The following is a 27,500-nucleotide window of genomic DNA, read 5'->3' as shown; positions in this document are numbered from 1 at the left end:
ATTTTAAATGTTTCTTAGGAGTAAGAGCATTGCCAGTTATTCTCTGAGATGCTTTAATTTTTATAACTATATAATGATGAAATTGGTTAGGTTTGGTAGCAATAGGAGGTAAGAAGGGCTTTAATTTGTCAGCTAAATGGGTGCTAAATAACCCAAACAGAAGTAATGACCCATCTGAGACTAAGAGGTTCATTTTGAAAACAGTACCTTTTCATTTTAACCTCATTAACTGTTTGAAATTTATTCTATTTTCAGATATTTAAAAATTGTTATTTCACTTCTGATTATAAAGTCATATTCTAAGATTTTAGGTTAACTTGGATTAAAATAGCCCATAATGTTCCCTTCTATCAATTACTGTATTCTAGTAAAGATTCCTACTGTTTTTGTTTTGTTTTGCTTCCTAAAGCCCCCTGCTGCTGTTGATTACACCTAGATCTGCTACTGATTGGAACTGTAAAAAGGCAAAGATAGTGTGGCTGGTTGCTGAATCATTTAATTGTAGAATTAATAAGAGGTGTTCTCCCTGGGACCTAACAAATAATGACACTAGAATATTATTTATAAAGTGACCAAGAAATACTTTTAATGATATTTTAAGGTGTGAAACTTACTTATTTGTAATATAGTAGAGGAATACCAGCAGCTGGATTGAATAACCATGGACCCTAAAGAGAGGAAAGAGAAAGGGATGAGAAATCCAAAGAATTAATCCCAAAGAATTAAAGAATTGTTTAATACAATAATTATTGTTCCCTAGAAATTGAATGCTGTTTTTTAATAAACGTAAAGCAAAGGGGCAACTATATCAATAAAAATGTTAATTCATAGTTGAGAACTTGGATAATAAAATAACAAAAATTTCAGAGTTAGATTTTATTTATAATTGAGGTTATGGGGCTGGTGATATAGCTTAGTGACCCAAGCACCTGCCTGGCAAGTGCAAGTTTGTGAGTTCGATTTCCAGTACCAGAAAAAAAAAACAAAAACAAAAACAAAAAACAGTTATAATTGAGGCTATGTTTGTAAGACTAATGGGCAATATAATATGAAGTTGTACAGAACTTAAGCACCTATGAGTAGATTATTTATAAATTTGAATTTTTAGATACTATTTCCATGATAGGATTATAATGATAGTCATGAGTGTTTTGCACAGCACTAACAAATCAAGAATAATTATCAGTGCAAGGAATGGTGGCACTCTGGAGGCTGAGGCAGGAGAATTGCCATGAATTCAGCTATCCTGGGCTACATAGTGAGACCCTGTCTCAAAACAAAACAAAACCATACAAAACAAAGACTATTAGCTTGTACCCTCCCTTCAGAATTTGGATAATTGGTCTCTGCCTACTTAGGAATTATTGGAGGTGGAGTGATTATGCTTCTGTATATTTAATGATAATTTATACTACTGCTGTTCCTCTTTCTGTTCATTGTAATTAATTGCTTGTCCTAGTATAGATATTTCAGTTTGCTAGGTGTGAGATACATTAGTGGTTTAAGTAATTTGTTTAAAATTAGGTACATCTTTGAATTGGAGAAAAGGCAACCTTTTATGATATTTATTAAAGCATTTTGATCAGGGGAATTGGATGTTCTTAGGAATGTAGATGATTGGAAAGACATTAAACCAGTTAGAAAGTTTGTGTGAAGGACTAAGCAGAAAATGAATGCTTTAATTGAGATGGTGGCAGTAACAACAAAATGGAATTTAGTGTTGGAGTCTCTTATATTGGTGACTAAATTGTCAGTAAACTTTGAAGAAATAGTAAAACTTCATTGACTAATGAATGTTCTCACTTTCTTAATTAATACGCCATTGAATGATGGGCTTCCTGAAGGCAAACACTTTTCATTTTTGTGGTCTTGGGATATGACACTATATGTTGTTCATTGGCCTGCTAGGACTGCTTAAAAATAGTACCACAAACTGAGTGCCACAGTTTTGGTGGCCAGAAATCTGAGATCCTGATGTCACAGGGTTGATTCCTTCTGTGGTCTGAGAAGGAGAATCTGTTTAGGATTCTGTTTGTAGATGTTTGTCTTTCCTTCTGTCTTCACACTGTCTTCCTCTGTACATGTCTAAATTCCCAAATTTGGGAACAGTTCATTTTCAATTAGATCTTACTCATACTGACTTTATTCTGACCATATTAACTCTATGAAAGCCTTATCTTCCAATAAAGTCACACTCTGAGCTACTAGGAGTTAAGACTTAAACATTCAAATTTGTCAGGGAAGAGTATAAAAGCTTTGCCTGAAGTTGGTGTAGTTCATAGGTCAGGAGCTACACAAAATCAAAAATAAATACTATCGTTCTACAGTTTGTGTTAGTATAGGGTCTCACAGTTATTTGTCCCTTTGTTCTGAATGTTATGGAATAATTTTAACCTAAATGTATTATCTTTCAATTGTATTGACAGTTCGGTAACTAATCATTGTATTGGTTTCCATCTAGTGGCAGAAATGGGAGATAAAGGACTGAATTTGAAAAGCACAATTTAAATCTCTTATCGCTCCTCCTCTTATTTCACTATGTTTGGAACAATGTAAATCAGTGCCCCCCTCAGCACCCACACTTCACAAGTTTTGAAAAAAAAATATCCAAATATTACTGAAAACAATTAGATTACATTTATATTGCTGTTGGTGGGGGACTTTTGTGTAAAATTTTGAAGAGGTAAGTTATGTCTCTAGAACAGTTGATTTAAAACTGTTATCCTGGGACTAATGGCTCAGCATTAACTAGGAGGTTAAGGATAGCGACTGGAAAAAAAAAGATAGCAACTTGGCAGCTGCACTTACGGTAAGTTAAGAGCGAATAGCAGAAGTCCATCCGAATAAGGGGTCTAGGAGGTTCTGATGTATATATGAATATTTGACAAGTACAGGACTAAATATGGGAACAGTATCTAATTTTAGAGCTTCAAGTAATTATAGAATCATATGTAGAGATGTGTTTTTTCCTTCCTAATATTCTTTTGTTTGTAATATTTGATACTGGGAATTTTTTTTCTTTTTTTTTTTTATTTATTTGTTTGTTTGTTTGAGACAGGATCTCACTATGCAGTTCAGGCTGACCTTGAACTCACTATGTAGCTGAGACTGGTCTGGAACTCACGTTAATTCTCCTGCCTCAGCCTCCCGAGTGCTGGGATTATAGGTGTGAGTCACCATGCCTGGCTCAGTTTTTATTTTTTGTCAGTACATGTTTGCAGTACATAATGATTACATTCCTGGTAGGAAATTGGTACACATCTACACTATATCCTAATTCTTTTCTCATTAGCTTCACTTCTCTCTGCTCTTCCTTCCCTTAATCTCTTTATCCCCCTCCTATTTGCAAAAGATCTATCTCCCAGTTTTCTATTACCTGTTTTAGTTCGTTCTTTATTTGTATTAAGCTTCTCATAGAAGAGAAGCCATGTGATACTTAAGTGTATCCATTTTATTAGCAGTGACTCAAGTTTATCCTTCTCTAGGGCATAGTAGTACTCCATTGTAAAAATACGGCACACTCCATAAATTTGCATGTCATCCTTGCACTGGGGACATGTTAATTATCTTTGTATCATTGATATTTTGATATATGTGCTCCTGAAGTGAGCACTGGTACTGAGATTTTTTGTTTTAGTTTTGTATTTTAAATGGAATTTATAGTAAAATGGACTTTTGTGCGTACAAATCTAGAAATTTGACACATGCATACATGCTCATAACTACTACAGTGAGCATAGAGAACAGTTCCATCATCGTACAGATTCCCTCACTCTGTTTTGGCCACAGCTTGTCCCTATTCCTAACCTCTGAAAACTGCTGATTGGTGCTTTACTTCAGTTGTTTTTCTTTAAGAATATTATGTAAATAAAATTCCACAATGTGGAACCTTGGAGAAGCACAATGCCTTTGAAATTTCATCCAAATTGTTGTGTTTATCAGTAGCTTTTTCTTTTTCTACCAAATTGATATTGATAATTGATCAGGAAAGCCACCACCAATTATTGCATTATATTTATGAGAAATCATCAACCTCTTTGGTTTATTGTGGGTCATTCTTGAAAGTTTTATGTATGTGAACGAAAATACAAATCTTTTCCCCATCTCCAAATGGTAACATAGCACCTTGCTATTTTCACTTACTCTTTATAATCTGGAACTATTTCTGCATCAGTGCATCATTCTCTTATCTTTTCCTTATTCTTCTTTTTAATAGCTATACAGTAATTATGTAGTATGGCTATACAATAATTTATTTAACCCATCTCCAGTTGATGGAAATTTAAGTTGGTTCACTAAGTTTTGCTATTATAAAAATTCAATAGGAAATATTCTAGTATAAATATCTAATTTAAGTATATTCTTGATGTAAGTTCCTAAGAATATAATTTTATGGTAAAAAGGTGTATGTATCTATCTGTCTATGAACATCAGTGAAAAAATTCTCAAATCAGCAGGATATTGACAGGATTATTCATCATGACCAATTGGAATTTATTGTTTGAAGGCAAGGTTGGTTTTCATATGAACATCAATTAGAGTAATGTACCATATTAATATAATGAAGGGAAAATATATGATGATCTCAACTGATAGAGAAAAATTTTGAACAAGCTTAGAGAAAAGTATCTCAACATAATAGAATCTACATATGAGAACCCACAGCAAACATCATACTTAATGCTGGAAGACTGAAAACTTTTCCTCTATCAGTAAGAATAAAGATGCTGACTTTCACTACTTCGGTTTGTCATAATCCTAAAAGTTGTAGCCAAAGCAGTAAGGCAAGCAAAAAACACAAGAGGTGTACAAATTGAAATAAATACAACTGAAATGATGTCTGCAGATGATTTGATTTAATATCTTTGAATGGTATGATATGGTTTGATATCTTTGAAAGAATTCACCAAGAATTCCTTCCAAATTTTTTAGACCAGATTCCCTCCAAATCTTTTAGACCTAGTAAATGGAATTAGCAAAGCAGCAGCATACATATCAACACAAAAATCAGTTCCTTTCCTAACACTAACAAAGAACAGTTGGAACAGGAAATGTAAAAAACTACTCTATTTGCAGTAAGATCAAACAGAATAAAAGACTGCGTATGGTGGCACATATTGGTAGTCTTAGCTTCTTAGAAGGCTGAGGCAGGAAATTTTCTTGAGGCCAGCCTGACAACATAGAGAGAGAGACCTTGTCTCAAAAAAGAGTCCTTTTAGGAAGGGTTTATAGCTCAGCTGAGAGACAGGAGAGTTTAGCATATACAAGTTGCTATGTTGATCCCAGGCACTTTAAATAAACAAACAAACAAACAAATAATAAAAGAAGATAGGAAAGAATTCACCAAGAGAAAAATTTATGTAATAGAAATATAAATCATTGGCAAAAGAAACTAAAGAATACATAAATGAATAGAAACATCTCATATTCGTGGAAGACTTCATAAAATGTTAATTCTGCTTAAAGAAATTTATAGATTGAATGCAAGTCCTTTAAAAAATCTCAGTGATGTTTTTGCAGAAGTAGAAAAGCTATTCTGAAATTCATTTGGAGTCTTAAGAAATCCCCAGATTGCCAAACAGTTTTGACAAAAGACAAGACAGCTGGAGGATTCACACTTTTTTATTTCAAAACTTATTACAAAGCTATAGTGATCAGAACTGTGATTCCAGCATAATGACCAACAGAGATTCAGGGATGTAGTAACAGCCTAGAAGTAAACCCTCACAGATAAATCAAGTGATTTTGATGAGGGTATCAGAGTCATTTAATGGAGAAAGGAGAATATTTTTAACAGGTGGTGCTGGTAAAACTGGGTATCCAAATACAAATAAAGAAAATGAACCCTTACCTAACAATATATACAAAAATTAACTCAAAATGGATCAAAGCTCTAAGTATGACATAATGCGACACATTCCTAGAAGATAATTTAAAGAAAAAACTTCACATCATCATGTGTGCAGTGATTTCCTGAATATATCAACAGAGGCACTGGAAGCAACAAAAAAGATAAACTGGCCTGAAATTTGGACATCAGGAGAAACTACCAAAAGTAAAAGGACAACCCAAGAATGAAGGAAATATTTGAAACTCAAATGTCTGATAAGGAATACTTACATGAATTATATAGAGAAGTTGTAATTTTCTCCAAAGAAAATACACAAGTGGCAATAAGTGCGTGAAGAGATGCTCATCAGCAGTAATGGTTAGGGAAATGCAAGTCAGTGCTATACAGAGATGCCACTTCACACCCATTATTTCCACTACTACAGAAAACAGTGACAGTTGACAAGGATGTGGAAAAGTTGGAAATCTTGTGCACTGTTGGTGGGAATGCAAAATGGTATTGCCACGGGGAAGCATTATGATGCTTCCTCACAAAAATTAAAATGGTATGTCCATATGATGCAGAGTTTTAGATATTTTTGTTGTTCTAATAGAACACCTGAGGCTGAGTAAGTTATAATGAAAAACTTTATTTTGCTTATTGGTCTGGAGGCTGGCCAGTCCAAAAGCAAGGGGCTGTTGCGGGGCTGGGAATTTAGCTCAGCGGCACAGTGCCTGCCTGGCAAGGGCAAGGTCGTGAGCTCAATTCCTGGTACCAGAAAAAAACAAACAAAAAATACACACACACACACACAAAAACAAAAGCAAGGGGCTGCATCTGATAAAAGCCACTGTTAATTCTACCTGGCTCCCAGAGGAAGATGCGAGAGAGAAAACTAATTTAGATCTGAGAGAGCAAAAACCCAGGTTTGAGAAAAGGCATTAATCTACTCATGATTCAAGTACTTCTACTATACTTGCCTCCCAACACTGCTGCAGTGGCAATCAAATTTCAGCCTGAGTTCTGGAGATCACTAAACCATATTCAAATCATAACATGCAACAGTTCCAATTCTGGTAGAGATAATTTGTGTATCCATGTTCACAGAAACATTCACACTGGCTGAAATGTTGAAGCAAACCAATCAACAAATTATAGTATATACATACAGTGGACTATTATTTAAGCTTAAGGAAGGAAATTCTGACGTATACTATAGCACAGATCAACCTGGAGTTATTATGTGAAGTGAAATAAACCAGTCAAAAAAAGAAAAATACTATGCAATTGAACTTATATGAAATACTTAACAGTAGTCAAAATCAAAGAAGATGGAAATTAGTGATTGGAATAAAGGGAATGGGGAGTTAGTGTTTAGTGGGTACAGAGTTTCAGTTTCATAGGGGGAAAGCAGTTACAGAGATGGATGGTGGCAATGGTTTCCAAACATTATAAAAGTGTTCAATGCCTTTGAATATACACTTAAATAGATATAATAGTTTTGTGTGCATTTTATCACGAGAAAATAATTATTAAAAATTGCATTTGTCCCTCTGTATCCTTATGGAATTAGTTCACGTACTTTCTGCAGATACCAAAATCTGTGTATCCTCAAATTTTTTTCTAAGTGATGCAGTATTTGCATATAACTAACACATACCCCCCTTCCTACTTTAAATCATCTCTAGTTTGCTTTCACTGCCTAGTCCAAAGTAAATGCTACCCATGGTTGGGGGAAATCTACAAATGCAGAACCCATGGATATGGAGGACTGGCAGCTTGTACGTACTCATAATTTTGACAGCTACTTCCAGATTTTCTTCTGTGCAGATTATACAAATTTATGTACTTTTGAGATAGAAAGTTGTTGCAAAATGTGTTATTTTAAAAGATCCAGCAGTGTTAAAGCATTATATTTTTGAAGGCTATATCTATACTATGCTAAAAAAAAACAAACATAAAACTTCAGCTAATGTCTTTCAAAAAAAAGTAATGTACATGAAAGATTCCTTCAGAGTTTCAAGTCATATTATATTTGAGAAACTTCTTTGTTTTTGTTTTTTTTCCTGTGCTGAGAATTGAACTCATGACTTTGTGCTTGCCAGACAGGCGCTGTGCCACTGAGCTAAATCCCCAGCCCCTTATATTTGAGAAACTTCTTGTTCTGTATATTAAAGATAAGAGTGAAGTTTTTCTCTACTAATCTGAAGTAAATCTATACTTAGCCATTAAAAATTAATTTTTACATATGGTGAAAAATCTTTGAAAAATTTTTGGTTTACTGTCATTGGTTATATGGGCAGGTCGTGAAGGTGGGAATTACTGAGATACTACTTATGTAGTTTAAAAATATATGACTTTTAGTAAATGCCATTATGTTTCTAATTAAAACTCTTTTTAAGTTTTTTATTTACACAAATCTTTTTCTTGGTTTATTTCATGTTAATCATTTGATAATTTACCATGAAGTTGCAGTGAGATCTGGAGCATTAGTTTCGTGTGTGTGTGTGTGTGTGTGTGTGTGTTTAAAAACACTATTTCTCCTTTCAACTTTTCTTTTTACACTCTGTTAACTTAAAACTACTAAACAGATTTTTATTTTAATCTTTGGAACAAAAAAAATGTTCTCTTGGGCTGATACCAGTACTTTGTATGCCAAGTTACAGACCGGAGTCTATTTTTATAGGCCAAGATAGAAACCTCTTGAAAACCAGAGTTTATAATGGAAACATTGACAAGCCCTTAACTATCACAGAACACATGGCACTGCTGAAATCATAAGGTACAAGGAATCAGATTTCACATTCAAGTGAACATTGAATTTTTCAGCAATTAAATTGTCAGATGCCTTTCAACTAGGATTTAAAAAACATCAAGCTTTGGTGAGGCCATAAAAACACATCAGGTGCACCTGATTACTGCCCTCTGAATGTTTGTACCTCAGCACTCTGACAGTGAAGAATATATGAATATACCCAATGGGTGGTAGTCTGGTGAATGGATTTGGTTAGAGAGAAGTATGTGAAATTTCTTCTCTCTGAATTTAATTTTTCATACAACCCTGAAAATCCTGAATGTTTTTGCATATGGGTTATTACATGCATGTTCCAGGCATTATTTTTTAAAAAGTAGGTAAATGAGTCAATTCCATCTTCATTTTAGTAACAGCACTAGAGAATGTTTATGATTTATATTATTACCATAATTAGGAAAAATTGATACTGAGTAGGTAAGTATGTTAAAAACATAATTTTTTGTTTGTCTCAGAGGGAGGCTATTCAAGTTTAAAAAAAAATAGAAGTAACCTGCAGAGACCGTATTTGATTACTCACCTTTACGTAAAGAAACGTCATTAAAACAACACCCTTGACTTACTGAGGTCCTTGAATTATTATGCTTGGTTTTTCTTTAATTGAAACAGGATGATTTCTCCTGCTATTAATGAGTGTTTGCCCTCAGTTAACACTGAATAAATGGTCTTACAGTGTAGTAATTCCTTTAAAAGGCAATAGTCCCTTAAATCCTGTCAGGTGCCAATTGGGAAAATGGTTAAAATGATGTAAGATATATATTTAATTTGAATGTTCCTGAAGGTTGTATTGTCACACTTAAAACACCAACATTGTCTCTTTTCTTTCTTTCTGCATTTTCTTATCTTGTTAAATGCTAGGTAGAAGCAGAGGTGTTATGTCAGATATGCTAAATCAGAAGCATTCTGAAGTGTTAGAGGAAATCCAGTATCTTGTGGGAAGATAATGAAGTGATAGTTTGTTGCTACTGATTTTGCAGGTCTTGTGGAAAGGAAAAGGTAAAAAGATGTTAATTTTGAATCTAAATCAGCTTTTATTTTCTGGTTTAAATTTTTTAAACACTGACTTATATACAGATTTAATAAGATGTAGGCAGCACAATATTTGCTGACCAGATATGCATCTTTTAATGTATTTGATTGGCTTTCTATTAACGAAGGGAATATGGACACTTGAACAGTTTAAGTCTTTTGGATCTGTGATTGAATTACTGTCACATATGTATCAGAGACAGTGCTTTTGTATTCTGAAAAACTCATAAATGCAAGCTATCAACTTTTGGGCAGTTGTACTAATTCTAGAATAGGGAACTTAATTTCCATATCAAAATGGGTGGTTCTTTTAGTTTCTTGACCTATTTTTTAAACTTACCAATACTTTGTACTTAGTTTATATTTAGTGTCCCATTTGCCTCACTTTGCCATTGCAGTGGGAAACCTCATCAAAGGTTTCAGGAGATACAGCGCTGATTTTGATTATGTAAGGTTAAAAAGAGAATCAGCTTGGTTTTTTTGTTTGTTTGTTTTTGGTACCAGGAATCAAACTCAGGACATTGCGCTTGCCAGGCAGACACTGTGCTGCTGAGCTAAGTCCCCAGCCCCTAGCTTGGGTTTTAGAAGGACTGCTTTGTTAAGGTTCAAATTTAAGTGCAATGAAAGTATATATGTATTACATAGAGAGAAACAGACACATAGTCAGACTCCCTAGGATTACAGATTTGTCTGCTTTCTAAATTATTCTAGAAGCCAAAGTTTAACAACATATGCATGGTACTTTGAGAAACCAAAATCCAGAAGGATTAAGAGCTGACTAAACTTTCTCTTTCATAATTCACATATATAGTTGAGAAGGTTGTTAATCACTAAATACTTATTGATACATCAAAATCCTTTCTATACTGACTAAGTTATTAAATTTAATCCAGTCATCACCAGCAGTTTCTGACTGAAACACTTTTTAGGGTTATGTTTTTAATCAGTCAAAGGAGAGACTTAGATTTTACTTTGTCTTTGTTCCTTGTAATACAGAATTTGAGTTGGTTTCCCCAGATCATTTACATGTTCCTCCTTCTCCTCTTCTTTTTCGCCACTCTTGAGTTGACGTGCTAATCACTAGGATAGGAACTCTTTAACTTCAGTAGCTGTTGGTATGCAGGAAACTAAGTTTTGAATTTAGTTAATAAAACTGATACTTTTAAATAGAGTTCCAGGCAGATGTTTTGCTTTATTTGTATGTTATCACTAACAAGCAAAATAAGTTACTCCCTTATTTTTAAATATTGTTACCTCTCTATTATAAGGAAAAACAGATTTAGTTATTACTAGATTGTCAAAAAGGAATTTGAGAAATAATTATTTGAAACTGAGAACTCGGGAAAGTAATTGGAAACAAAATCTGTCCACTTAGTTTTTAAGAAAGTGCAAGTATTCCACCTCAAAAGATCTGACCACTGTGTGAGACTGAAGTACACTGGAATACATTTATGGAATGAGACAGTAAAGAGCTGAAAGAGAAGGGGATCCTTCTTCCGATACTTCTTTTTTTTTTTAATTTTTTGTTTTTTTGGTTTTTTTGGGGGGGGGGCGGGGCGAGGGGCGGTTTTCTGGTACCGGGAACTGAACTCACGACCTAGAGCTTGCCAGGCAGGAGCTGTGCCACTGAGCTAAATCCCCAGCACCCGCGTACTTCTTTTAAAATGTATTTTCTCTCCTATCACTTAAGTATAATATGGTTACTCTTGTTAAAGCCAAAGGAAAGAGCTCTAGTTTCCTTTGCTGAAGAATTCAGTTGTGAACTCCCTACCCCACCCCTGTTGATGTCTTTGTATATTTGTATATTTGTTTGTCCTTCTCTTTCTAGGTTGAATCAGTTTTTACTCATGTTTAAAGAAAAGATTTGTCAAAACTAAAAACACATAATAATCATTCATCTAAATCATCTTCTTTTCTGAGATGTCACTCTAGCATTCTTGATATAGGGGAAAGAAACTCGCAACCTGAATGATGTCTGGGGCAAGTTCATGTTTTCTAAAATCGAAGAATGAATTGTAGGAACAATGGAGGTTTAAGAGCAGAATATATTTACTGAGGGAGAGAAAGCTTCTGTCCGAGAGAGGAACAGAGGGGGCCCAAGTGGGTTGCCCAGGGAACCTGCCTTTTCCAGGGATTTTTATAGAGCAAAACCAGGAGGTAAAGCTGGTCCAAGGAGAGGTGGGGTGGGTGGGAAATCACGAGATGGGCGTGAAGTGGAACAAAACTATGGTCAGCCAATAAGAATTGTTCAGGTAAAAGTGATTAAATCGGGATCAAATGGGGAAGGGAGTCACATAGCAAACAGGCATGAATAGAAAACAGGGGCTTTTCCTGTAAGGGGTTGGGTCAGTGACTCTTTAGTGTGATCGCTACCTATTTAGAATGTCAATCCCTGATGTCCATCCCTAGGGAGGTATGTGGGTGCATTTGTTTCATCTTCTGTCTTGAGATCTGGCCCTCTGCAAGTATGTCTCCATTTGCAAGGTATCTTGTCTCCCATACTGGCTCCTTGCAGGGCCTGACCCTGTCTGACTGCCTATAATATTTCTGTCTAACTCATCTGCCTATAACATTCTGAGCTAACAAGTACATTTTGTGTCATTTTTCCTTCCTCAAATAATAAGTTCCTTCTCTATATCAGCATTGTGCTAGGCATATTTATTGTGCTTTAGCAGTGACAATAAAATATATATATATCTGTAATGTCTGGGAAGGGGTGAACAACACACCATGCAATTCCCTGCTGAAACATATAGCTCTCAGGGATCATAAACCCAGTGTCAGTAAAGAATCAAAAAAGCCAAGTTTAAACTAAGAGAATAATACAGGGGGAATAAATGTAACTCCCAACCTGGTAGATGCCAGTTACTCCAAGTTCATGTTCCTTAAAATCGAAGAATAAATTCTAAGGAACAACAGAGGTTAAAAGTAGGAAAAATTATGCTCACTTCGGCAGCACATATACTAAAAAAGAATAGGAAAAATTTATTGAGAGAGATAGCTCCTGAGGCACAGGAAGGAACCCCAAAGTGGGTTGCCTTGGGCCCCATTTCACAGAGGAAATTTTATAGAACAAAATCACAAGGTGAGTACTAAATCATGAAGTGGGTACAGAATCATGAGTTGGGTACCATGTGTGTCAAAACTATGATTAATCAGTAAGATTACAAGTATAGCTGCATAGAGAATATTGATCTAGTAGAGAAGCAGGTCATATAGCAAGTGCACATGGAAAGTACAAAGAACTTTTCATGAAAGGATGGATCATGTGGTCCTGGTCACCCACCTGGGGTGACTGATGTCTATCTAGACTTTATTGGGTGATGTAATACTAATTATAGTATAATCTTCAATTTATTGCTCATTCACTGGGGAAGCATGTAGATCTGGCCATTCTGGCTTTATCTTGAGGCCTGGCCTTCAGCAGATGTGCCTGTAGCTAGAGTTGTAATGTGTTTTCCTCTTCTGCACTGACTCCCTTGAGGGCCTAGCTCTGCCTGAGTGCCTTTAATATTTCTAGCTGTCTATAATAACAAGACAGTTTATTTGAAGGTAGAGAAAAAGGGGAAAGAGAGAGAGAGAAATTATAGCTACCTACTGTGGAGGAGTAGGAAGCATTTGAATTAGAAATATGATTCCTGTCTGGGGCCTTTTTATTGAGATCTTGTCCCATGTAGGCTCTTGGAATCTGATTGGCTCTATGGCTGTGTTTCATCCTCCTCTTGGATTTCTTCAGCTCACATGACCCTTCCTGTTTTTTGGTGCAGGATAGGACTATGGGTAGAGGTTTAGAAACAAGTAGTTTTGGGTTAAATATTAAGTAAAGGGTTTTATGTTGATCGTGCCACTTGAGATCTTCCTGAGTTTACTGGTAATCAGATAGCATGTCTGGAAAAGCAATTCTTTCTTGCCTTTGGTTGTATTCTTTGAGAATCTTCCCCTTTGACAGTTTGAATTTCTTGGGGTTTTTTTTTGTTTGTTTTTTCCCGGTACTGGGAATCGAACTCATGACCTTGCGCTTGCCAGGCAGGCACTGTGCCGCTGAGCTAAATCCCCTGCCCCTACAGTTTGAATTTCTTAATTCAGGAGCTCTGACCGTGAACAAACCATGTATTTTTCCCTGGATACTTGCTTTTGTCTGTGTATTGGTAGGGTTTTCAGAAAAAATATTAAATGCCCATAAATTTATTTATAGATAAGTGATGAATACTTTTTAGTATGTCTCAAATAGTACATTGTTTTTCCCCCTTGAATTTTAACTTGAAGTTGTCTGCTTTTATTTATTACTTATTTTTGCTAAGTCAACCCATTTCCTTGGCTCATTCCTCACTAAACTTTGAACCCCTGAAGAGAAGATTACTTGATTATTCTCTAATTTACCTATAACTAGCTTTCCAGTTACCATAGTTGTCAGGTGCTTTTTTAAACTAACTGAAAAATATAATGTCTAATCAAGTATACTCTGAGTATTTATAAAACAACTTCACACTTTTCTGTTTACTGAATTCATTGAAAAAACTCATGTTTCAATGAATAGTTGCAAATCTTAATTAAAAAATTTCATTTCCCCCTCTCATACTTTCTCTTCCTCTTAGCTTTCCACCTCCTACTATAATTAGCCAGCATTAATAGCAAATGTTTGCTTTAGGTAAAATTTTCAGAACATTTATTTTACTTGTCAAAGGTTAGATCAGGTTGTTGTTTGAATGGGTAATTAAATGCAGCCTAATATGGTCTTGTACTTATATGCGCTATAATCCCATTTCTGTATCCTTTTATGAAAGTTTCTGATCTTCAAGGGTGGCACTTCAAAAGCATTCTGATTTTGTGGAAAAGAAATGTAGCAATTTACTGTGTTATATGATATGAGAATGTCCAAGGCTTCCATTGAAACTGTATATTACATTTCAATACAACACCAGTAGTGCTGTCATACTTTTTACCCTGTATTAAATAAAATAAAGCTGTTGAATTTGCATTTCATATAAAGATTAATGCCGTACTTCTTCACCCTATAGGTAGTCAATGTTTATTTGTTAATGAATGGTTTTAGGTCATATTTATAGTATAATTTTTAAAAACAGTATAATGGAAAACTTATTTCCTATAACTAAAGCTTTATTCCTACAATATACTGCTGTTTTCTTTTAAATCATTTAAATTTGTGTGCCTGTGCAGAATAAGTATAGCATATACTTAATCCTCATATCTAAGAATTATGCTGAGGGGGCTGGGGATTTAGCTCAGTGTCACAGCACCTGCCCGGCAAGCACAAGGACATGAGTGTGATCCCTGGTACCGGAAAAAAAAACACAAGGAAAAAAAAAATTATGCTGAAATGTTTTTAGTTTTTATTGATTTAGTGAATAAACAATTCTTTTCTAAGCTCTTATGTACCAGCAACTTGAACTATAGATGAATAAAGTATGTCTTCTGTCCTTAGGAGAAAAACCAACTGTTTCTGTAAACAGTGGTTGACATTAGAGTGGATTTACCATAAGAGTTGGGTATCTGAATCAAATTGGGGGAAAGGAAATTTAAGGGAAAATCATAGTTGGATAAGAAAATTAGTGTCTGCCTAAGAGTTACAAGGTATCATGAATATATATAGTGAATATTTAAATTTTTAAAATTTATTACAGTGAAAATCACCTTTGGGTGAATTCCCCTCAAAACATTCCCTCCCACCCATTTTATGGTTCAAATACACTTATCACAGTGTTTTGGTCACTTCCTAAAGCAGTTATGGAAATCCTCTTTCTTGTCTTTATGAGGTGAGTTATGATAACAAAAAATGTGGTGAATGCTGCATGCTGCCATTCAAAGAAGGAAGGCTTGTGAAAATACTAAAGATAGGCCTTCCTCTTCCTCATTAACCAGATCTGGCACTGTGTGACTTCTGGTTCTTCCCCCAAAGTTAAAATGACTATGAAACATAAACATTTTGAATTGATTCAGGACACTGAGGTAGCTACAATAGTGCAACTGGACACCCAGGAAAGAGGACATCTAGACCTGCTTCAGAAAGTGGCTAGAAGAATTGGATAAGTATGTTTGAAGCCAGGGGGAGAATTTTGAGGGGAAATTAATGAAAGTGTGTCTTTTACTGTAATGAATTTTTAAAATTTAAACATTCGCCAGGTATTTTGTCACATTTTCTACATGTATGGAAATGCTAAGATGTGTAGTTTGGAATAAATGCAGAAAGATTGTATATGGGAAGCACCAGGAGAAATTTCTTCCTCTTTATATAAAAGTATTGATTGTTTTCCATTGCAAAATCTCGACTTAGTTTTATAAACCCTACCTAGTAAAGTCCCTTTCTATATATCTTGAGCTTAATTACCTACCAAGTTGAGGCTATTTTTTTTTTACCCTTTGAATGGAATCTATCTGTGCTGTATCTTGTCTAAACTCTTGCACACAATGTTTTCTGTACCAAGACGAATCCACCCCTCCTCTAGTCTATTCTTAGGCTGTGTTTACAATCTGCCCTACCTTTTATTTAGTTGAGATTAGTATAACCTTTAAAAACCTAGCTAGTTGTATATCTGTTGTTTTCTGAATAATTTTCCAGGTTTATTACTGTCAGGAAACTGCAACAAGGAATATTGTATAGTTCAATGACTTTTTTTCATAAATATCTTCACACATGATTTATTTAATTCTTGTTAGTCTTGCAATAGATACTGTATTATGTTAAAAATGGACATAATTTGACCTTTATAGTATACCATATTTTATCTAGAATTTATTTTGAAGAGAAGATAATTAAATAAAAGTAAAATGAAATCATGTTTTAAGCTAATAATAATTTACCTATATATTATACCTTATTTATGTTTGTGTGTGTACATTTTAATAAAACTGACTTAAAAGATTAGCCATACGATATTGTCTACTTATGTGAAATAATTAGCCAGATGTTATTACGAATTAATTTCAAACTCCTTTTTTATTATTGAAATAGTGTTTTTTTGTAATATATGTATAGGTATTTGGAAGTTTCAATGGTTAAGACTTATTAAACCAGTTAATTTTCATCATCGCTTTATGACATATTCCCATAATTGGCCTTTAGTTGGTGCTTTTATTATTTACATGTAAAAGATAAACTTTGTAAACCTTGTATGTTATAAAATAATTCATGACATTTACCACCTTTTCAGAAATTTTTCAAAATGCAAATTTATTTTTAAAAACTTTTATTAGTACAGTACTTGTGTGCAGTACATAATGATTACATTCACAGTGAGGAGTTAGTACATGTACATAATACATCTTAAACTTTTAAAGTTGAAATAAAAGGGTTTTTGATAGTTCTTACCTAGTGTATTGCTGTATGTAAGATCAAACCTTTGGTTGAGCATAGTGGTGCACATGTGTAGTCCCAGGTATTTGGGGGCTGTGGTGGAATTTTGGGCATTTCAAGGCAAAAAGAAAAAAAAAAAAAAAGCTAACCTAGTTTCAGACCCAGACTAGGAGTGGATTCTTTTTCTCTAGTGGATAGGCTTGACTTACAGAGTGCAAATAATAAGTTGAGTAAAATACACAGATTTCATGCTGCTTTATGCTTCCCTACTTTCAGTGGGAAAGGGGAGGGTTTTGGCAGAGGGCAAGGTTAAAGATGACAGCTTTCTCTCTTATACAAGTAATGCATGAATAAGTGAAAATGAGTACAGACAACAAAAGTGTGTGTGTGTTTAACTTGTGCACTTCTGCATATGACTTGAGTGGTCTTAGAATCTATTACTCTTCAGAGAACTTGGGCTCTCCTCTCCTTCCTCTGGTTCTGACTGTGAAGTCTGGCGTTTAAGCTGCCTCAGATTTTCTGAAAAGAAATATTGTAACCTATAGGGAGTGGTGTATGTTCCTTCAAAATAATAATTATTTGAAGGTTTTAATCACCTACTTTTGAGTCTGTGTTCTCTTTGGCTGCATGTCTCTCTGTTTCTCTGTGTTGGTAGGGTTGAAATGTGGTCTGCTGCATCTAAGCAAGTATGCTTCCACTGAGCTGTTATCTCCAGCCCTATAGTCTGTTTTATGGGTTCTGCCTTCAAATCATTGACTCTAATCTTAATCTTAATTTTGTGCTAATATGTACTACTAATGTGCACTTGAGAAGTCTTTGAAAACTGATTTAAATTAATACGTAGGATTCAACTAGGTTTCTCTTCATTGTGCTTTAGTGTGACTCTTTAAATATAAAAATTTATCAGGAATACTATAATAGGCAATAAGGGTAACTTTCCTGGAAGATACAGTAGTGAATAAAGTAGACAAGCTCTATTTCATTCCTAGAACTTGTAACAGAGTCATGGTGCATAGAGTCAAAATATAAATGTTTGTAATATGTTAGTGATAAATGCTGTAAGAAATCTAAAGCTGAATAAGGAGATAAAAAACAGGAGAAGTATATATGCTGTATCTGGGACTGTGGCCACCGGTGACTTCACAAACAAGGCAACTTTTGAGCCAGGACATTCGAGGAGAGCATACCTTTGAAGAGTAAGACAACTTTTGGAACAGGGGAAAGTACAAAGGCTCCCTGGAGCAAGTACTTGCTAAGCACATTTGAGGAACTATAAAAAACTCTGAGTGAAAAGGGGGAGACTTGTAGATAAAAGATAAAAGCACTACCTAGGAGCAAGATCCTGTAGGGATTTATGGAGATATTTACTTTATTCTGAAATGATATGCTGTGGGAAAGTTCTGAGGAGAAGAGAAGACAGGTGCTGAGTAAAATGTTGCTTGGCAGCTGAGTTAAATGGATCACTTAGGGCACAGGTGGAAACAGGAAGCTTATTGGCTGCAATTAAATAGACATTGGTAGGGGTGGCAGTGGCCCATCTCAGACTGGGTTTGGTACAAAATTGTCTGATTGTGAATTTTATTTTGAAGGTTGAACTGACAAGATTTTAAATTTCATTTTATTTGCTTTTTTAGTATGGGGGTTGAACTCCAGGCCTTCATACAGAGCTACATCCCTTTCCTGTTTCTTTTCTTTTTTAAAATTTTATTTTGATACAACATTTTGCTAAGTTGCTCAATTGCCTTTGAGTTAGGGATGAGTTAGGGATCCTCATGCCTCAGCCATTGCCGTTTTTAGGATTACAGGCATGCACTACCATCCCTGGCTGAAATGGGAAATTTGGCTAGTGGATTAGATGTCCTCCAGGAGCAGCTATTTTTGTGCTGACCTCAATTTGAGAGATATCTGAATGGTATGAAGGGCATTGTTCCCTGAGAGGTAAATGGGGATGTACAAGAGCCTAAAGTGACGATAGGTTATACTTTAGTTTAAGAAGTTGGATGCAGGGGGCTTGTGTGGCCAGAGTATACTGAGAGAGCAGTCAGAGTGGAGTCAAAAGGTCACACATGGGCCTGAATTTAGAGCTTCTTAGTTTGAGTTTTGTGCTTAACATCTTGGGGGAAAAATCACACCCAATCTTATGTAGTAATAGAGTGTCAAACAGGAGTATATAAAGCTAATTTCAGCTAGACGTAACACACTTTCATTTGGGCTGTATAGTAAGGATTCTATTACTACACAAAGGCCATAGTTTAGTACATTACCTACGTGAGAGATACAAATAAATGAGAAATTTTACCTTCAGGTAATACATAATCTACCTTTTAAAAATGTGTATGTAAATATGTTTAAAAATATGTATGTGAACAAGCCAAGTACGACTTAGGGTGAGAGTAGCAGTGTTTATAGGGAGTAGTTCTATTTCAAGGGAAGCTTACTAAAGTCGTGAACTACAGTGTTTACTGTAGAGTCATTTTCCAAGCATCAGTCATTATTATGTACCTTGACGGTTTAACTGTGTCTACCACCATAATGCATTTAATATTTTTTCCTAATATGATTTTTTTAAAATAAATTGATTTGAATAAAAACTTTCTGACCACAGCTTATGGAAAACTAATTAGCAGTTACTATACTTAGTGGATAACCATAAAAATAATAACTACTATAGTTTGATAAAAAGTATGGTTTGAAATGTAGCTCAGTGGTAGAGTTTGTCCTTAGCTTGTATGAGGCCATGTGTTGGATACTTCTGCAACGTTATTTGAATGTATCTGCATTCACATTTTGCTATGAACACCTGAGATAAATTATTCTGGGTGCTGTTCCATAAAGGAAAGGTTGAGTCTTGGGATTATGTATGAAGTTTAGAAAAGTGAAGAGGAAAGATGTGTTCAAGAAGAAAATGATCTGATAAAAATAAAGGGAAGAAAAGCTTGAATGTTGTAAATGACTTTGGCTAGTATGGAACAAGTGATGTTTCTTAGCTGCTGGCCTTCTCTCATTGAAGTCTCATGGTACTCAAGTGACTGGTATAATGTGAATCTGTTTATTATTATTATTATTATTATCCATTTAAATAATTTTATCCAATTATTTAAGTAATTCACAGTTTAAAGAAAAATAATAATTCACAGTTTTGACTATTTGATGATGACTTCAAAAATTCAGTGTGACTTAATGACAAAGGAAATTATCCTGTACATATAATGTCATTTTTGTTAGGCCATTTCAGTCATTGTTAAAGTCATTTGAGGTCATTTTACCATTAATCAGACATGTGACCTTGAGTAAGTTATATAATTTAACTGGTTTTCTCATCTATAAATGAGGTGAAAGTATCCTACTTCATAGAATTGGTTTGACATTTAAAGGAGGTGTTAATATAAATAAAATGCTTCAAATAGTGCTTCCTCATAAGGGTGATGTGTTCATTGCTATTATTATTTAATTTAAAGGTGGTTTCTTTAATTACTAAAGTTTCTTAAAGTTTCCTAGTCTTTCTACTTACTAAAAACCAAAGGATAAATGTTCCACCCATAAGGACTTTTAGAAGGATTGCCTGACAATAGAACTCATGCCCCTGAAAATACTACAGCCATAGACTGTATCCCTGAGCCAGGTTCAGCCTCTTTGCCTTAAAGTTGCTGGTGTCAGATATCTTGATGGTGTCAGATATTTTTGTCCCAGTGATGGAGAAAGTGACTAAGACAAAAGGCCAAATGCACCCTTCTCATATAATATAAAATATTTAAATCTACCTGTGAACCTCTCATAAATTCTGCATATTTCCCATGTATGTTGAGTCTAATATTTTAATTTTCAATGAATTTTAAATAACTTGTCATTACAAGAATTGTTAGGATTAAATGTGTTTTGATTTTCTTTTGAGCATTGTTCTCATATGTAGATTCTTATTGTAGTACTATACCTATTTATTAGACATTTCAATTTCATGGTTAGTAAAAATGAGTTGGGCTTGTAGGGTTTTACCAATGGATGATATTTAATATTGAATGACATGTATTAAGACAAATGCTTCTATATATAATTTACTTGGCACTATAAATGCATTTGTCTTGTTAGAAACAGACCCCCTGTTGTCAAATGAAGTATTCAGGAAAGGTTTGGAGTAAATAAATAATAAAACTACTTTGATATACAATCTAACAATATTAAATATTAAGACTCTGAAATGATTGATTTTAACACTTAATTAACCTATTTAAAGTCCAATGTAACCCTCTTCCATTAAAGATTGATAGAGTTTAGAAATAGAACTTTATTTTTTCTTGTTTTCTCAATTTTTTTCTTTTCATTTCTCCTCCTTTTCTTCCGTATAACTGAGTTTAGAGCGATCATCTTTGTCTTCAGCCATTGGAATTTTTAGCTGACAACACTTCTAAACAAAATTTTTTGCCAGCTTTATAATGTTCAATTACATTGTATCTTAATTATGAAAATAGAACTTGTATGAAAAATGCTTGCTTTAATGAAAGATGTCAGCACTTTTCCTTTGCTTAATTACAGAATCATTTCAATGACTCAGTTTCGATCTATAGGCATAATAAATAAGAGATAGTGGGTGCCTGATTATACAGAATGGTTATAGGTTGATGTCATATGTCAGGTTAAATATATGATACCTGTGACATGTTGTAACCCTCTTTTTTATCATAGGAGGAATCTTATGCAAAGTAATACTATTTTGTCATTTTAGTGTTTGAATTTTTTAATTTACCATTAGTCAAGAATTTAAATGAAAAAATATGCTTATGAATTTTTCTTGATACAGGTATCCTATAAACAATGTACTTTTCAATTCTAATTCTATACCTGTTAGGAACAGTGAAGCTGAAATGCAAAGAATAATATATTCAGAATGTATAAAATTATTTTTTTCTGTGGGTTCTGTTTGTATGATGCCATTTTAAAAGAAAATATTACTTAACTAATCAATTTTATCAGTACTAATAATTTTAAGTTTGCTTAGAGACTGCTTATTCACACAATAATATTGTTTTTGAATGTTTCAGTGTACTTTAAAGCTGTTTTCTAAACTTGGGTGCTAAATTATTACCGTTGTATTAATCATTTTCACAGAACTTTCCTTTTCCCAGAGAAATCATATCCATCTTAAGATTAAATGTTGTGAGAAACAAACTTGTGAAACTAGTACAGCTCTTAAGATCAGCTTTTCAAAAGTGTGAATTTCAACCTAATTCATCAAATCCTGTGAGCTACCGTAGCAAAATCCTATGGTAAGACTAAGGCAGAAAAGGCGTGCACTTGAGGACTCAGTTCCCCAGTGCTGTGCCTTGTGGGGTCACAGCAATTTCTGCCCTCAGCTGAACACATTCCTCCCTCCCTCCTCCCAAGTGGGCTACACTTTGATGTGGTCATAAAGCCAGTTCACCACTGTGGGGGTTATCTCAAGCCTCCTTCCTTCTCCCCTGCAGACTTCATTTTAACCTGTGCTGCCCTTTCTCCCCAGCCCCTTTTACCGCAGGGGTTGGACTCTCAAGCTGACAGGCCGACCAGATGGCCAAAGTTGTAAACCTGTCATATTTCAGTAACTGTCTTTGTTTAGCTCATCCTTTTTCCCACCTTAAAATCTATAAAACTTTTTGTAACCCTTTTGGTGGTGTTTATTTTGTGTTCTTATTATTGGATAATCTTGCCAAGTTCCTAGGAATTGAACATAATTTCGCTGAATCACTTTTTGCATATAAGCTTTTATAAGTAAACAAAAAGATCCTAAGTATGTTTTGGCATCTTGAGTGAATATATGAGCATCATCATGTTGTAGACCATCTTATTTTAATTATATGAACTTTTTAAAATTGTTCTTATTTTGTTTTGTTGAGATAGATTCTCAATATATTACCTAGACTGATCTTGAATTCCTGGGTTCAAGTGATAGATCCTCTTGCTTTTCAGCCTCCCAAGTAGCTGGGATTGTAGGCATGCACCACCATACCTGGAGTACAGTCCTTTTTTTTTTCTGGTACCAGGAATCGAACTCACGACTTTGCACTTGCCAGGCAGGCGCTGTGCCACTGAGCTAAATCCCCAGCCCCAAGAGTCCTTTTTAAAATAGACTTTGATATCAGTTTTGTTACTAATTGTCTATTTTTTATAAAGCTTAACATTCTAAAATCTTTATTTGCATATTTTAAGTATATGAAACCTATAAAAGTGGAAGTAGGATATAAAAATAAGTAATTAATGTTATAAGATTATAGCAATTTAGCAGTTAATATGAAATAGATATTTTCAAAATTTTAAAATGTTTTAAGCATATAGCAAAATGTATGGAGAATAGGAATGTTACTTAAAATAGTTGCTTGTGGATCAATTACAGTTTTGAAATATGGTTAAATCTGTTCCATACACTATTTGCTAATTTGCATTATTTGCCAAAATAAATTAAGGAGATTCCACACAAAATTCTAGACTACTAATTTATCTTGAAAAAGTTAAAGAAGGGGCCTGGGGATATAGCTCAGTGGCACAGGCGCCAACCTAGCAAGTGTGAGGTTCTGAGTTCTATTCCCAGTACCACCAAAAAAAAAGGGGGGGGTTAAAGAAGAATAAAGGGTGTTTCATTTCTTCACGGACCCCATCTTCTTATACTCCCTGTTTTGTACTTGGTTTGTTTGTCTCATTGACTTTTTTAAGAGCCCTGTGCAGTGTAGGAGAAGGAATGTGAGCTCTTAGAAGACACAATATACTTAAATTTTGGTTTTAATATTTACTAACTATGTAACTGTAGACTCTAGAAAATAAATGGCTTTGGTTTATCTTCATAAAATGAAAATAGGGATGATGAAGATACATCATCAGGTTGTAGGAAGGATGAAATGATGAGTGTCCATGAAGCATTCAGAGAGTTTCTTGGTATATAGTCATTGTTTATAAATGTTAACTACAATTAATAATGCTTTCTGTTGGCTTCATTAGATATTTGAATTTGTAGATCCTTACTGTACTTATTAGACTTTCTTTCATTAATTTGTATAATACAATTTAATAGCTTCTGTATTAGGTTATAACTGATCATGTACATTTTTCTACCCTCTTCTAGAGTATATTCTTTATAGTTGTTTCTGTACATGCTTAGATTTGATCACATAAGTGAATGATGACAATTATTTTAGATTTATGGATTTAGAATTTTCTAGGGTTAAAAATTCTTGTTTAGTGGTCACAGGCAAAACTTTTCTCTTTTCCCTTGCCTTCTGTTCTTTTAGGGGGGGGGGGTAGGACTTGTCCGTATCTGCCTGTGATTGTGGGTGGATGAGGGGATTGAAAGGTTTTGAAAAAAATCAGAAAATATTTATTAGTGTTTTATAAGGTGAGCATTTTAGAAGAAAGTGGGATAGAGGAGCATTTGGTTCTGGGGAAAGATCATCGTGGATTTGTGTTTAATGAGCATCTCTGAAAACTTTTTTCCATAAATAAAGACTATATCCTGTAAAATTAGGAGCTCATTTTCTTTGAACTTGCTTTTACCACCTGTTTTTTTGTAGTTTCGTATTCCTCACGTGTTTAATCAGACTTTGAAATTTTGAAGATTGTATTACATTCTTTGGAATGTTATGTAATGAACCTGGCTTAATATGTGTATTAGCTTTCCATCACTGTGAAAAAATGCCTACAAAAATCAATTTAAAGGACAAAAGGTTTATTTTGGCTCATGGTTTCAGAGGTTGTGGTCCATGGTTGGTTTGGTCCTTGGTCAGTTGCCTCTGCTGCTTTCGAGGCTCTGATGCGGCAGGAAATGATGGCAGGAAGCATATGTTTGTCACTTTATGGTGGCCAGGAACCAGAGAGAAAGAGAAAGGGATGGGTTTTCTGCACTCTTCAGGGTCACATGCCTAGTGACTTAAGTTTCCCCAGCTATGCCCCATCTTCTGAAGTTTTCAACCATTCCCAAAAGTGCCGTCAGCTGAAAAACAAGCCTTCAACACACAATCTTTTTGGAGGCATTTAACATAAAATTTGTAGCAGTATACCTTGGAAATTAAAAAAAACAAATTAGTCTTTTAAAAAAATCTTTATTTAGAATAATTGAAAATAATAATATTTAGTGTAAAAATTAAGGGAGAAAGCTTCAAATATTAAAATATATGTGGTCATCTTTGCAAAGATAACACCAGAGGAAAAAAAACATAATGGAGACACGGTATATTTTGGTGCATGAAAATGAAAAGTTACTTATGTCACAAAAATGTCATACAACTTAAAAGATAGACTTGGGAAAGATATATGTGTTGTTCTGTTCTGAGTGTCAGGTCCCAAGAACAAGGTGCCCGTGGATGAAAAGAAAAAGTAAGAGAGAAAAGAAAAACAAGAGAGGCAAAAGTGTGGGATCAGGGGGCTTATAGCCTCTTGGACTGCAGCCCCAATTATCAATCTCAGTCACCTTTTATTGACCGAGAACAAAGGGCATAGCTAGTACAAATGAGCAGATACCAAATGTTTTAGCAAGGATAATTAAAGGATTATCCTTCTCCACATGTAAACCAACACATGCCTGTAATCCCAGCCCTCAAGAGGCTGAGACAGGAGGATCATAAACTCAAGGCTAATCTGGGCTGTATAATGAAGCCTCATCTTAAGAAACTCTAACAAATAATAAATACATCATTGTGTCCTCAATGCATTCTAATCAAAGAATGTCCTTTTCCACATTCATTTATTGTATGACAAAGGCTTATAAGTAATAACAATGAACTCCATTCAGAAAAGACAATAAACAGTTGCCAGAGAAACATAGGAAGTCTTTAGTGATCTTAGCAAGTATCAAGCAAACAATATACAATTTCACTATCACATTGGTTTATAAAGAAGAAATATCAATTTATAATAAGGATACTGAAAATAAATTGTTTTATTGTATACAAATTTTTCTGGAGTGTAATTTTGCCAAAACATTGCAAAATCTTATTTTTTAGATAGACATTTTAGTCCAGCAACTGTAACCACACTTATAGGAATTTATGTTAGGAAATAGCTTAGATATGACATAGAGATACTTACTGTGAGATTTTATGGTGTTGAATAACTGAGATCCTTCTAATTATTTACAGATAAAGAATTGGGTGCATACATTGTGATGGAATGTTAGGGATCCATTAGAAATGATAATATTGTTAGACACATTTTTCTTATACTGGGTCAGAAAATATTCATGAAAATTTAAATACGGATTTCTGTATTTTAGAGGTTTATACTGTAAATGTATTAGTAAAACAAAAATGCTATATATTAGGGTAATTTTTTAAATTGTAGTTCAGCTTTTTGTAGATTTTACTCAAGCTAGATGTGATTCATTGTTGAAGTTAAAGTTACAAATTAAGTTCAGATTATGGGAGAAATTGTTGATATGGAAATATTTTGCCACCTTTTTTGCTCTTTTGCGTAATCCTGCTAAGGTGTAGTAACAGTCCCTCGAGCCTGTGAAAAACTTGTTAATGTCTGTAATGCACATTTATTCATTTCAGTCTTGTATTCCTAGTCATTGCAAGAAGAAAAAGATACTGTAGTTACTATTTTTCTCTATATTTGTTTTTGTCTCCTAGGTAGTTACTTTTGGTGACACTGTCCATTTCCCACCATGTATCATTCCTTATCTGAAACTAGACATCCTCTGCAGGCAGAAGAGCAAGAAGTAGGCATTGACCCCTTGTCCACTTTCTCAAACAAGTCTGGAGGTAAGTTTTGTGTGTAGATACTGTCTGCTGGTGGTAGGCAACCTAACAGGGCAACTTGAGTTAGCTCTGTCCACTTAGTGGGTATATTTTTATGAACCCAAACAGGGCAATTTTAAGAACACTTCCCTGAATATATGTAGAGCACTTGACACTGCTGAATATCAGGAAAAGTTAGAAGCACTAGCCACTTGTTTAATATACTGTCATTCATTAAAAAGTCATAAACTAAACAATGACTTTAGCCTAAGAATGTTCAAATGCAATGTTGCCTTTGTCAAATAAATTTTTACAGAATCCTAAGCTTTTTTTTTTTGAGCTGCCAGGGATCATACCCAGGGCCTCAAGCATGTCAGGCAAGTGCTGTCCCACTGAGCTACACAGCCAGACCCTAGAATCCTAAGCTTTTGGTTTGATTTTGTAGGGTTTTCTTCCTAGAAACAAATTGAGATTATTCCCGGATAAAAGACTTACATGAAGCTCATATTTCTTTTTTTGTTTATTTTTGTAAATAAATGAAATTTGTGTTATAATAAATTGAGATTATTCCATTATTTATAACTTACGTAAATCTCAATTTCTTGTTTATTTTTGTAAAAATTGAAATTTGCGTCATGTTGACTGATAGAAGGCAGATATCTGATGTGTATCACAATATATATTATTTTCTCAGTATTTACTTAATGATAATAACATTCTTTCTTAGAAGAAAACAATCAGTTCATGAGAATTCTTGAAACTTTAGCTTTATTGTTACATACTTTCTTTTTTTTTTTTTTTTTTTGGTTTTTCTCTGGTACC

General features: G+C 34.3%; 1 protein-coding gene across 4 annotated transcripts in view; it reads left to right on the top strand.

Moving 5' to 3' along the window:
* Tbc1d5 (TBC1 domain family, member 5) overlaps positions 1-27,500 on the top strand; it is a 554,846-nt gene that overhangs the window by 168,095 nt on the left and 359,251 nt on the right. For all 4 annotated transcript variants that reach the window (XM_005387456.2, XM_013515658.1, XM_013515660.1 and 1 more), the window contains one exon: positions 26,571-26,702. In XM_005387456.2, the coding sequence (XP_005387513.1) occupies positions 26,606-26,702 (97 nt within the window). In that variant the 5' untranslated portion in view covers positions 26,571-26,605. The remainder of the gene's footprint in view (positions 1-26,570; positions 26,703-27,500) is intronic.

The sequence above is a fragment of the Chinchilla lanigera genome, unplaced genomic scaffold (genome assembly GCF_000276665.1).
Source record: "Chinchilla lanigera isolate Chin_1 unplaced genomic scaffold, ChiLan1.0 scaffold00029, whole genome shotgun sequence".
Classification (NCBI taxonomy): Eukaryota; Metazoa; Chordata; class Mammalia; order Rodentia; family Chinchillidae; genus Chinchilla; species Chinchilla lanigera.
Note: the sequence above shows the minus strand (reverse complement) of the source record. Positions and strands in the feature narration are given on the sequence as shown.